This window comes from Epinephelus lanceolatus, chromosome 9, assembly GCF_041903045.1.
Source record: "Epinephelus lanceolatus isolate andai-2023 chromosome 9, ASM4190304v1, whole genome shotgun sequence".
Lineage (NCBI taxonomy): Eukaryota > Metazoa > Chordata > Actinopteri > Perciformes > Serranidae > Epinephelus > Epinephelus lanceolatus.
This window is the reverse complement of record NC_135742.1, coordinates 37,784,307-37,797,926: the sequence shown is the minus strand read 5'-3', so window position 1 is coordinate 37,797,926 and position 13,620 is coordinate 37,784,307. Positions and strand designations below refer to the sequence as shown.

Sequence of the window (13,620 nt, the reverse complement as noted above, 5' to 3'; positions counted from 1 at the left end):
ACGCTGCTGCTGACGAAGAGATACTGGGCTATTGTGTTATGGAATGAGCTGCAATGATCATATTGCACGTTTGCTATCAGCAATACAACATCCAAGAAAATAAGCTATAATGTTATGTTGTCAACTTTGATGTGACAGTGCATTTCTGACACTTTAGTATAAATTAAATACTACCATGTCACTGTTGGCCTGTAGAATCACTGAAACAGACATTACATGGAAAAAAAAACAGGAGATGTAAAGCACTCCTACACAGACTGAGACTCAACCCATTCTTTAATTACCTGTTGCATTCAGAGATTCAAAGTGAGCTAGGTTCATATTGCAGGTGTAGTTTCACATTTGCACTATGAATTTGTAATATTTACCATATTAAATGTAATGAATATGCTGTAATGAAATATTAGCACACTTATTTCTGTTTTGGTTGAAAACATCAAAACAGTAAAGATTATATAAACCTGTGCTCCAGAAGTGTCAGTGTTCTAACAAATCAACTCATTCCTGTGACCAATTTTTGCTTACTTGATTACTTGTTGAAAGAATTTATTTGATTGATTAGTGAAGTGAAATTAAGTTTGTAATTGTCTTCTAACAATGATGACTTTGACTCTTGCTGGTAGGTCTTTTGCTGTGGGCTCACTGTAAATTAGTTTGCTGTCAGTCCAGCTCTCTTAGCACCATTTTGCCTAGTCCTTTTGTTTGATCATAAACACAGAAGATGACATAACGCCTAGCTCACACCTTAAAGCTCTTAGTTCAGCTAGAGGAAAACAATATCTGATTATTATTAACAATGTTTGTGGTACAGCTGATTTCTCTTGATGATTCAGTAAATGGGTAAACAGGCAATACATGATGGGAACACCTTGATATGAGGTTAAAATGGGAAAAGCCACATCAAGTTGTATATACAACAATAAAGGAAGTTGGAAGAAAGGCCCTTCAAAATAATAGTATGCAATTGTCACGGTGCAACATGGATAAATTTAACAAAATACATGAAGCCATTACACACTGTAGCCTATATTAGAAATAAGTTACATACTAGAAATAAGTTACATAAATATTTTTCAAAAAATGATAAAATAAATGTAAAATTTTCGTTGCTAACTCAATGGCTTGCTACACAGCTTTGATACTAACTGTGTACATGAAAATTCAAGTTAATTTGTTTAAATGTATTTTCTTATTGTGGTTTTCAGTATATTTTGATATTACAGATAGATAGGGCATAAATGGTTCAGTACAAACTTGGTCCTTAAGAGTATTTAATTTTCACGTTTCACTTTAAGGCTAATTAAGTTAACCACTGACTTAACATTACTAAGTTACCAAAAGAAAGCGACGACAAGTGCTTTATTTTGAAAATATTGTCGGGAGGATGTTGTATTGTGGGCCACTTGACACGTGAAGCGAAGGAATTCAGTTTGAAGGAAAAAAAACAACCAGGAAGTTAAACAGAGGAGGAAACGTACTCGCTGTGCTGGAGCATCAAACTCTCAAATCTTTAGAAAGGTTTTTACAAAGGTTTCCAATAACAGCGACAACTTTAAGTAAAGTTGGTCCATCGGGTTGTGGTCAAAGGGCACTGTTTCAAACAAGATGGACAATGATCCGGTAGGTGACAATGGTTGAAGCTTGTTTTTTGTTGTGTCGAAAGCCTCTCCGCCGCCGTCATGATGTTTAGCGCCAGACACGACATGCAACAGGTGTATTGCCGGATATAATAATATACATTTGACTTCAAACAGTTGCACCAAGTCTTAAAATGAGTAACATAAATGAGCGCATTAACTTTTTATAGTTTAGAGAGGAAGTCTTAGAGTATCTTAACAAAATGGCCTAAGTACACCCGCTGCTGAAACCGGACAGGTGCTGTTTTTCATTGAATTAAGCAACTCTTGCGTTCAAGAAAGTACGGAAACGTCTCATTACAATTTTCATACGCTATTATATAATGTCAGATAATTTATTTTAGTCACTGACAGATAAAACGCTTCCGCAAATATTTAAAAAGCGCGACTTTGCTTCACGGGTGTCGGTTGAGCCTGACACCTGTAGCCAAACACCACCAACATAATATGCCATTATAATGCTAACTTACCTTACCTGCTGATAGAGATAAACACCCCAACACTTCTTAACTGCCACATTTTTCTCTCAAAAGCCCCCAGCACTTTTTATGTGAAATTTCAACTTTTAAATCTCGAGTTAACTGCTTAGAGTAGCTGCTTTGATAGCCACAGTCTGTGCACCTAACACTATTAGCATTACAATACTGTGCTAAGGAAAATGTTAAACTGCTGGTGTTGTTAAATGAAGTCTTGCTTTGCTCATATATTATTCTAACATGAAAAGAGATATGTAGAAATACTTTGTACCTAATATTATATCTTAAACCATAGTGAAGATAGTTTGACATTTTTAAATTAAGTGTATTTTGAATTAGGCTTAACATTTTTTACTAAACTTTTCTTATCAGAAATGGTGGTCCTTGAAAGTCTCCCAGGATCTGCAGAGTAAACTTGAAAAGACAGCTTCACCAATGCATATGTTGTTCCTATTGTCTCAGACAGTCTAAAAATGTTAGTCAAAAAGAACAAATCTCCCTCAAAAAAAAAAAACCATGTGATGTCACAGTATAAAGTCTGGAGCTGCTCCATAGACAGTGAATCGGGAAAATATAATAGATGACACTGGGGGCAGCCAGTGGAATAATCTGTGTATATGGCAATCTGTGTAATATGATAAAGCTCATTTGGGTAAAAAAAAAAAAAAAAGAAGAAGAAAAGAAAAACATTCTGCAGGTCCACAAAATCAGGTTCCCATTCATTGTCTACGGAGCAGCCCCAGACGTCATACCTAATGACGTCACAAGTTTGAGACTTGCTTCTCTGGTTTCTGGCTTTGAGAGTGTAATTAATGTTCACAATAATGACTGAACTTTTCTTGGCCATGGAAATAATATTGGAATCTTAATGTAGGTGGTGCTGCCCTTCAAATCATATGTCAAAGCAGCTTGATATTTTTTGACTTTGTCAGATATGGCTGAACATTTTTTTACTCAACTTCTCCCATGAGGAATCGAGGTCCTTGAATGTTTCCCAGGATCTTCAAGAAGTAAATTTGAGGATACTCGAGTGTTATTAATAGGCTGCTGTTATTTTTATTCATGATGACTTGCGAAATTGTTTCTTTGCTTCCGTGTTCTCTCTCTGCCGTGCTATTAACAGCTATGGGATTTTTTTTTTTTTACTCATATCAAACACAGATCTTCTTAGACAGTCACCAGTAACAAAGGCTGGTCCTAAAAGGGACAATGGAGTCTAAGGAGTATCTGTTGGAGGTTGTTTCTGTGCTAAACAGTTTAAAACAGTGATCTGAGGATCTGAAACATTCCCTCTCTTTGAAGGTCCAGGTTAATTTAAGCACTACTAACTCAGCTGTGCAGAGGGGGAGAGCTAAACCAACAAACCGTGTTTCCTGTGGCCTGCAGCACTTATTAGTTTCAGTTTTACATCAGCATTTAGAAGAATGCTTTGACAAAAGGAAAATCTCACTGCCAGTCAAGTGTCTGCATGTTGTCTATTCAAATCTTGTGTGCAGTTACAGATTAGGGTTATTTCACATTTGACTAGATTAGGATGTGAGCAGTGAGGATTTAATGTGGTCTACAAAGACAAATGAAATCCACCCATTGCATTTATAGCCACAGTCAAACATTTCAGCAGGAAGATTAAACTCGCTCACATTTCAGAGAGCACTTCCTTATGTGTCATACTTATTCCTTGCATATCAGATAAGTATTTACAAGGTGTCTTCTGGGCAGGCTTTTGTTTGAGTTGTCAGATGTTACTTGAAAATTGCAGTGACTTTTAATGCACAGCAAAGGAACACATTTTTGGGTGGATTCCTCTGCAAGGCTTACAACAGTTCAAATATTTCTATGGGACACTATGTAGCCGTCAGTGCATGAACGTCTCATACCGGGCATTTTTCTGTCTGGCTCTTTCTGTGAATGTTGATACTTGATAGCTGTCAGCCATTCAGTGGGCCTCGTTAAACTTCCAGCACTGGTGGAGGAAAAGGAGAGGGACTAAACTGAATATATATGGCAGGTGAATAAAAGACGAGTTAAACAGGATGCAAGGCAAGACGTCTGATAACTGAAATATACAGTATGGAATAAGGGGGGCATAAAGATGAAATATATTCAATGAAACAAAAAAGCAACAAGACAAAGTGTAGCCTACACGATCAAAAGCAGCTACATAAGAGCAAGTCTGTAAAAGTGCTGTTTTAAGAAGTGAATTAGATGATACTGCATAAACCAGCAGATCTAACAGAAAATTAAAAGAGTGGAGGAAAGTAAGAGGGTTGGATTGGGGAGAAGAATGAAAGATGGGAGATAATGGACAAAAGCAATAAAAGAATGAAAACAGAGTAGAAGGAAGAAAGGAATAGAAAGAAGGTAGGGGAGGGTAACAGGAGAGAAGGTAGGCAGCAGATGACGCAGCAAAAGCTGCTCTGTTTCCTAGAGACAGTTGTGTTTACAGGCCGGTGCTGGCCCATGGGACATGAAACTCACTGTACACTCACACACACACACCATATATATCATTTCTGCTTTCAAATGACACCTACGACTGTGTACGATCACAGCTTAACTTCCTGTTGAGTGCAGACACGCTGTAGCAGGCGTTCCCAGAGATGTAAGAACCATGGTGTGACTGCCCGCAGGCTGTACTGTCATGTGCAGCGGCCTGAGAAAGGACACACAAATCCACAACCACTTGTCATGCACATTGTTGTATGAAAATAAAAGACTCATAGTGAATCATTTGATTTTTATTTCTTTAGATTATAATACTTTACTGACTTGCGCTGGTGTCAGACAGAAGAACTTGAGGATAGGAGGGAATAAATGGAAGAATAATAAAGGCCCGATGGAAAAAAATGTGTCCAGGGAACAGATGTAACTTTCAATCAATCAATCAAACAATCAGTCAATCAATTTTATTTATCAAGCCCAATATCACAAATCACAATTTGCCTCAAAGGGCTTTACAGCATACAACATCCCTCTGTCCTTAGGACCCTCACAGCGGATAAGGAAAAACTCCCCCAAAAAAAACCCTTTAACAGGGGGGGAAAAAACGGTAGAAGCCTCAACTGAGGAGGGATCCCTCTTCTGGGACGGACAGACGTGCAATAGATGTCATACAGAACAATCAACATGATAAATTAACAGTAATCCGTATGACACAATGAGACAGAAGGGGAGACAGAGAGAGATGCAGGACAGACGGTAATGGTAATAGCTTTGAGTTCAGTTTTTAGAAACATTTAAATGTATAGACAAAAAAACAGACAAAAGTTATCCCTCTCAATCTTCACTTCTAAGCTACTAGAAGTGTGTGGCGGTGTATTGATCTGCAGAGCCTCTACCTGTATTTTCTTATTTTCTTGTTTTGTTGTGTTCAGGACATTCCTGGGCACAGCATGCAGATGAGGTCAAAACATAATTAAAAGGTAGCGACCAGGTGCCAGACCATTAAAAAACAGAGATCCAAGAGGAAGCTACGAAAATTGAACCCAGTGCCAAAAAAAGATGCAAATATAGCAAACCAGAGTGAATTTGGGGTTGGCTTTCACTTTTGCTTTTGTTGGCGATAAAAGTTGATCAACAATTCCTGCAGAGTATATCTTTAATATGCTAAGTTAAAGGAATTAATCTGATGACTGACCCCTGAGGTTCTCCACATGTCATCAAGAAGCAGACAAACTAATTCAAAGATGCCAGACAGTTCTCCACTGCCTCGATCAGTCACTAAGTATGCTATAGTGCGCCATGATGCCAGTCCAGTTGTGCTGTGGGATCTTGTGATGACCACACATTATGATGACAATATTCAACTGGGCCTATACAAAAAGTTATGAATTAATTTTTCATTGACTGTATCAGTATTTTGTGCGCACTCATTTCCCAATAAAGAGGCAAACTCTAGCTAAAAAATTGTAATTTAATCATATTTAATATAAAAAAAACTTCACAAGGAACCTGTTTTTCGCCATTCGCGTGTAGGACTGTGTGTGACACATCAAAAGCCTTGATTGGTAGCCAGTGTGGGGGGTGGTAACATTTAAAAGGAGAAAGCCATGAGTGGGACAATGGATGGCTTTATGGTACAGGGCAAATTACAACAAAGCACCAGCAAAGACGACCTACTGCCAAAAGATAAGTGAAAAAAAACCTGTCAGTAGACAGTATCACTAAAGTTACCTGTCTTATTTTTTCTGATTTTTATTGTTAATGTCGTGATAAGGGTGATAACACATGTTATAGAAGCTGTTGGGCACAGGTAAATACAGGTGTGCCTCGAGATTTTGGCTTGCCCAAAAACCACTGCTATAGTTTACACATACTATCACTGGACTAAGAACTGGTCAACAGAAGCACTGCAATTAGAGTCTTTCACTTTACAAAGTAAAGGTTTTGTTGGAATAGAAGTGGCAATAGCCAATTGTTTTTTTTTTATTCAGAGTTGTTTATTGTCTGTTTGTTTTTACACTGATAAAAATACAAGATAAAGTTGGACATGGATACTTTATTCCTCAACTCATCTTCTAAAATGACCTTTTCTGCCCATCTCAGGAGCGGGGAGGTGTAGCGGCAGCGCCGGAGCCACAGGACAAGGTGCAGGCCTTAAGGGATCAGGTAGATGGAGTGAAAACCATCATGACGCATAATGTGGACCGGATCCTGGCCCGAGGAGAGAGACTGGATGACCTCATGGGCAAGTCAGAGGACCTGCAAGCAGGGGTGAGTCATACTGCCACAGGAGTTTATCCTTTAACTTTGATTTGTGTAAAAGTGGGTTGAGATGTGGACTTAACACTCAAAAATGCATAAATGCATTTTTGGTTTTCTGTGTATTTATAAACAAGCAGGTTGGTAAGCAGTAACCTCAGTGATAATCATCAAGTAAACCAAGTCAGTCAGATTCAAGACATTACACAGTACAAATGAACCTGACAAAGGCTTTGTTCACACTACCAGCCCAAATACTGTTTTTTTGGCACATGCAGGTTGTATCCAGATTAATTTTAGAAAGTCTGGACAGCACAAAACACATGAAATGTGATTTTTGAGTGAGAACGTGGAACGTGAGAATGTAGAGTGACAGCGACATTCACATAATGTAGTAAACATGCCAACTGTACTAACGACTGTTTGCAAATGTGAAACAATTTTTAGCCGACACTAGATATTAAACAAAAATCAGAGACTGTATTTCATTAAGTTGCTGTGAGCTGTAAATTCACCACTTCTACACAGAAAGCAGGAAATAACATTATTTTGGAGCCTTACAGGTTAAAGCTTCTCCAGGCAGCTGCCTCTGTGCCCACAGCTGCCTGTACCAAAGAGCAGCATAAAAGTGAAGAGCAGTCACTCTGCAGCAAAATCAGGGGACCAAACATCTACAAAAGCACACTGCAAACTGGCAAAAAATGAAAATAAAACATCCACTTGACTTGAAGCAGTCTCAGTCGACTGAGCAGTCTTCAACTCTTCAGCTTTCAGGGGGCAGCCCCAGCCTGGACACACATTACCAATGTGATCACTTTCAAATAACAGTGTGGACAGTCTGTTTTTAAAGACCTGATTTGAGAAACAACTGTGATTTGCCTGCAGTCTGAATGTAGCTGAAGTATGGCCTTTTTCCTGCTCTGACCAAAACTTTGACTTCAGCAATTTTTATTAAGGCATTGTTCCAGTTGCTCCTTGTTGGGTGATTAAGCTCCTTAACCCAACAGATGTCTGATTGCACTGGCTGTATAGACCTTCTTCAAGTAGTATACATTTTGTTTCATGTGGAATAGTCACAGTAACTTCATTATCTGAAGCACCTGTATAAAATGTACAACCTCTTAATGTCTCACACAGCTGACCCTCCTCTAAGCCCTAAAAGCACTGCTGTATCTAATAACATGGATAATGGCTCTGTTGCATTTAGCAGTGCCAGTAAGCCATGTCAGTGACCCAGCATGCACGATACCAGGAATGAACAAAGGAGCCATTATCAGTGACGCATGGTTAAGGTGTCTGTGTACCATGTAAGGGAGAGTCGGCGACTAAGCCTCCTAGTCACACAAAAAGTAACCATTAGTAGGTAGTGTGTTTATTTAAATGGTTAATAAAGCGTTTGTTACTACATGTCAAATTTTTATGTGATGATGGCGTCTTTGAAGTGACTCCGATGGCATTAATATGTAATTGTAGAAAAATGTGACAAACCTTATTCAATTCATATTGATCTGGTGTTCAATCTGTTTCCACAGATTGGAGCAACAATCCAACATTAGTGGGTGTGGTTAAGAAAGAAAGGAAACAGGATGTTATCTTAATTCCATCTGCATTCCATATAACCACAACATACTCAGTTTAATGGTAGCTGGTGCTTTTGCTGTATGTCATACTCCTGTCTCTCACTCTCTACACTATCAGCTATCAAAATAAAGGCAAAAATTTGAACAGCAGTTTTCCTACATAGCATGCCAGCTACCTTCCTATCTGAAAAAAAAATGTGACAAGCAAGCAGTTGGCCTGGCTCTGTCACAGGTAACAAAATCCACTTTCCTCTACACAGGTAACAAAAGCTGTCTAACGAATTATATTTTGTTTGTTTTATCTGTGCAACAACTTAAGTTTAAAAACCATAGTTTGCTGTGCTGGGAGGCAAATTTTGTTACCTTTTGACAGGACCAAGCTAGCTGTTTCACCAGTTTCCAGTCTTCATGCACAGCTGAGCTGCCGAGAAGCTGGCTGCTGGCTTCAGGTACAGAGTGCTAGAGGGATGACCTTATTGTAGGCGGGCATGGAAGTTAGCTTTGCCCTGGTTCTCTCTACAAATTTTCTTTTGGATTTTGGCTTATTGCAGAAAATAAGCCTGTTTCAAACAAAAGTTTGTGATATTGTGAGTTTTGCTCAGCAACATAATCTTAACAAATGAACACCACTTTTATGATTATTGAAGCCTAAATGCAGTCGCCAAAAGTACAATGCTAAGGTTATGCTATATATGAACTACACTACTTTTGAATGAATTTAACGTCACCACCACAAGGCTGTAGCAGTGTTTGGCGATGACAAAACGAGGAAGTCTCTTCAGCTTGTGTTAACCACAGATCTTTTTTCAGGCATCTAACCCATTTAAAAAAAAAAACATTGGCTTCAATAAGAGGGAACCGGAAGTGCAAAAATGCTAACTTATTTCCAAAATGATAACCACGATTATTTTTAATTGATACTGAGATCATGATCATTTATTATAATTATGCATTGTTTGTAGGGGCAATATTTCTATGGGACTTTCCTGCTAATGTACAAATATTTGCATCAATATAAGAGTTAAAATGACGTTCTTCTTCACCTTAGTGCTTCTTTTAGAAGCAAAATATAAATACAATTGTGCCAAACTTTTTACCCAAATTTAAATCAACAGAGCACTGCTCTCACTTTCACCTGGTGCTGCATTCCTGCTAATTAAAATAACTTCCTTCCTCCTATGGATATGTCTCCGTCGCTGTATTACTTTTTACAGCGGTCACAGCACCATGACGCTCTGCAGCATTGCTGTCAAGGATGGGGACTCAGTGAAGTAATGTTGGCGATGTTATTCATCTTGGCCTTCATGCATTCATCGTACTGCAGTTTTTAGAGTTTTTTTTTAGGTGGTTTAACAGGCTGGTTGAGTTACTTGCAGCACAGATACAAGTCTCATCCATTTGTCGCATATGATTCGTTCTCTCCCAACAATTTCCAAAGTATTGATGGTGACAGTTAATGAACAGATGATTTTTGTTAAGCCCGCCTGCAGGCACAACATTCAGGAAAGTATTTCTGCCACTGCAGGGTGCATGTGTCGCAGACAACTCCCCAAAAGTGCAGACTGGCTGTTAATCTAGAAAACGCTTGATTTAATGTGCAACAGAGTTTTCTACAAGCAAAGCACACATTTTAAATGTCAACCACACAGCAGATCATGTTCCTTTAATTGTGGGAAGTCAAAATCGTGATTGTGATTACATTTCAATTTATTGTGCAGCCCTATTCCTTAACCACTCCATATATTGAGTGTAGGGACATGAGTCTTCCCATAAAACTCTTGGCAAGAAAGGGAATAAGTCTATTTTCCAAAATATTGATATTTTCTTTTAAATTGACATATGTTTTGATCAGTATGAAAAACGTTAAGTGCACCTTACAACCGCTTCCACGGCTTCTGTGTCAACTGAAAAATTAAAGAGTTGGTAAGACGTCACTCACTACTGATTGGTTCGATTGAAACAATAAAATATCACAGAAATCCCACACAGTGGCTTTAATAAAGAATTGACCACTTAACCAAACACACATGATGTTTTGCTTCAATGTATTGTCTCGTCTCCCTCCCTGCTCAGGCTCAGCACTTCAAGCAGACGTCCCAGAAAGTGGCTCGCACCTACTGGTGGAAGAACGTCAAGCTGGTCGTGGTCATCATTGTGGTTGTCCTCATCATCGTCCTCATCATCATCCTGCTGGCCACCGGAGTCATCCCTGTCAGTGCCCCTGTGCCTCCAATAGTCACTCCCACCAAAAAGCCCTAAACACACCCACACACGATGTATATACAGTCAACAAACACATTCTTATTGCACAATATACAAAGTAATATATAGACTCTAGCAGACAACTGCTGTCTGGTGAAACCCTTATTATTTCTGAGTTAGTTTCTACTGGTAGCTTTCATGCTTCTGTTGGAATTCAAGGACTTTGTGCTTTGGTTTAAGGAACTGTAATGGCACATTAGCTTTTGAAATCCTTTCAAAACCCAATTTCAGCGTAGCCATTTTTTTGAATTTGTGAGAAATTAAATGAAAGTGTCTGGAAGGTCTGAGGTCTTCACCTGACAGCAGCAAAAACACTGTCCCTGTTTTCAAAGGATGCTTCAAACCACTACACCAGCGCCTCTTTGTTTAACTGTTTCACCATCAACGGTTATTTCATCCTGGCAGAGACCACGTCACTTTAATGTGTGTAGATGGAAATAATGAGTGTGGATTTCTCCAGTATCATCCCAGACATGTTTGTGTTGAATGTTATGACTTATTGCACCTTTGTAAAGGGCAGTGTGTATAGTTTATAAGATGAAGAATGCAGTTCCTAAAAGAAGTCAAGAAACATGTTTTTGCTGATATTGGACAAATGCACCTGATGCAAATCTGTAACAGTTTTAGGTCACACTGTGTTTAATGAAAGGCTGAATTGTGTATTGAATATATATGTTACCAGTTGTGGGCTTATTCCTTTCAAAGTGCTTCCACTTTCTTTTGTAGTCGGACAATCTAGGCAAAGTAATTACTATAGAAATTCTTTTTAAATTTGTCAAATAGTTAATTGAATGTAAACACTCGGCACTGCTTTAGTTCTTATAAAAGTATTGTAATTAGCTACTTACTGGTTTTGAGGGTTGATGTTTGAAGAAAGGTTTGTAATATGACACAGTCAGAGTTCAAGAAACAATTGCTGTGCACAAAAATCATCATATAACTGTACTGACCTTCAAAACGGTGAGTAGGGACACAGTTGAGTACAACACAAAGTCTGGGAGTGTATATTTAAACATCCAGTGTGTAGGATTTAGGGGGATATATTGGCAGAAATGGAATCCAGTATTCATAACTATGTTTTATGTATGATCACATGAAACTAAGACTCGTTGTGTTTTCCTTACCTTAGAATGAGCCTTTTATATCCACATACAGAGCAGGTCCTCTTCAACAGAGGCTGTCATGTTGTTCTGCAGTAGCCCAGAACAAAAAACCCAAACTCTGGTTCTAGATAGGGCCATTCGCATTTTTGTGTCGGCCTCTGTAGTTTCTCCTACAAGCTTGGCATGCAGGAGAAGTTTCAGTTGGCTGCAATCTGCAGCATCACCACTATATGTCATGAAATCCTACATACTGGACCTTTAAATGTACAGCATTGATTCAGGCCATAAAAATTAGCGGGACCTTAAGTTTGAAAATGACACAGCATTTGCAGTAATGTATTTTTTCTACTCAACAGAGATGCGTTGTCTTTAGAGGGAAAGTTAACAGAATTGTAGATTTGTACATTTGTGCTCTGCAGTATCCGCCTTTTTAAAAGATCATGTTTATTTTCTCCTTTTACCTCTTGAAATATTGCAGTTTAAATGTTTTGCCTTGGTACTTAGATTCAATAAACAGCCCACTGGGGTCAGCCGCCCAAGGTCTGTTCCCACATTTGTAGTTTTGAGGAAAGCAGGCTCTTCAGCCAACCAGCTGAGAGAGATCCTTTACAGCCCCTCCATGGTTCCCCTTGCGGGGTGCATGTCAACCAATAGGCCCCCACAATCACAGCTTACAACGAGAAAATCTTATAGAATACAAATAAGCCTGTGGCAAAGATCCTGTGTGTCGCACCTCCCACCTCTTTCTGCTGTTACAGTACCAGTTTAGCTTTAAAGAGGTCAAAATAATCACCATTATGAGCTGTAAATAGTCAGCATGGTCTCACCTTTATGTATATTTTCAACAGCCTTGAACCTAATGTGTTAGTGGAAGGATATGTTCTTTTAGAGGCTATTTATTTAATGCTTTGTCATTCATGTTCTCTTTTTTAATCAAAAATGAACCAGTGAAAGCTGTATGTGATTTCTGTATAAACAGGTAATCCAGACTCATTAATCTTAAAATGGTTCAGTTCAATCACTCTGTTCTTAATCATGTTTCAGCTGTCGGTATAAAAAGGAGGCTGTGTTGGAACAAATTCTTTGTTGTGTGTTTCTTACATGGCTCTGGGGTGCAGTAATCCAAACCTCTTTGCCTGTTCACACACTCATACTGACCTGATTCATGCTGTTAGAGATCACATGCACATTTGTGTTCATGCAGGCTGCAGCAGGTCTGTCATTGTGTTAGAGGCCTTGTCCAGTGTCTTTAACTCTTGTCGTTTTGGAACCTTAATCTTTAAACAGATGTAATGTCAGCCTCCAGCTGACCTGTGATGTACCTGGATGCTTGATTAGAATTCTCATGGTCTTAATCTGATTACTTATGGTATTTAATGGTTTTAATGGTCTGATATGAAATAAATAGTATTTACCTTTGCTCTGTTGTGACAGTGTCTCCTTCTTTACTGTTTGTCAAAGTGCCACAAGATGGAGACAGAGAGCCCAGCTAATCTGACACTCTAGGAAGCTGGTCAGAGGCGATGCTTCTTAACTCTCAGTGAAACTATGAACAGCAACTTGGCACATTTTCTCCCACCTTTACTTGCAGTTAATTGTCAGTGTAATGTGTATTTGTGTCAGTACCAACAAAGCAAAAACAAGAATTTGGCTCATAACTTCTGATAGCTGCTTTATTTCAAAGCAGTAAGTCTAAAACTGTTAAGACTAACACTTTACAGCAAAGGATATTTTACTTTAGAGTAATGAAACTGCAATTGCAAAGATTATTGCAGTAGTTCACAGACAGTAAACATGTAATGATATAATGTTTTTGAAAGGTTGGAGCAGCAGTCATATTAAAGGGGTACTCTGGTGATTA

General features: G+C 38.6%; 1 protein-coding gene across 1 annotated transcript; it reads left to right on the top strand.

Moving 5' to 3' along the window:
* The first annotated feature begins 1,446 nt into the window (after positions 1 to 1,446).
* Positions 1,447 to 13,179, top strand: LOC117253010 (vesicle-associated membrane protein 8-like). The gene is made up of 3 exons (XM_033620330.2): positions 1,447 to 1,620; positions 6,659 to 6,826; positions 10,468 to 13,179. Exons 1-3 carry the CDS (start codon positions 1,606 to 1,608, stop codon positions 10,651 to 10,653), a joined length of 369 nt encoding a protein of 122 aa, XP_033476221.1. The 5' UTR covers positions 1,447 to 1,605; the 3' UTR covers positions 10,654 to 13,179.
* The last annotated feature ends 441 nt before the right edge of the window (positions 13,180 to 13,620 follow it).

Bases quoted from the DNA above. Each gene is read 5' to 3' on its own strand.
- LOC117253010 (XM_033620330.2), top strand. The intron at 6,827-10,467 runs GTGAGTCATACT...CTCCCTGCTCAG, and splicing joins CAGAGGACCTGCAAGCAGGG to GCTCAGCACTTCAAGCAGAC.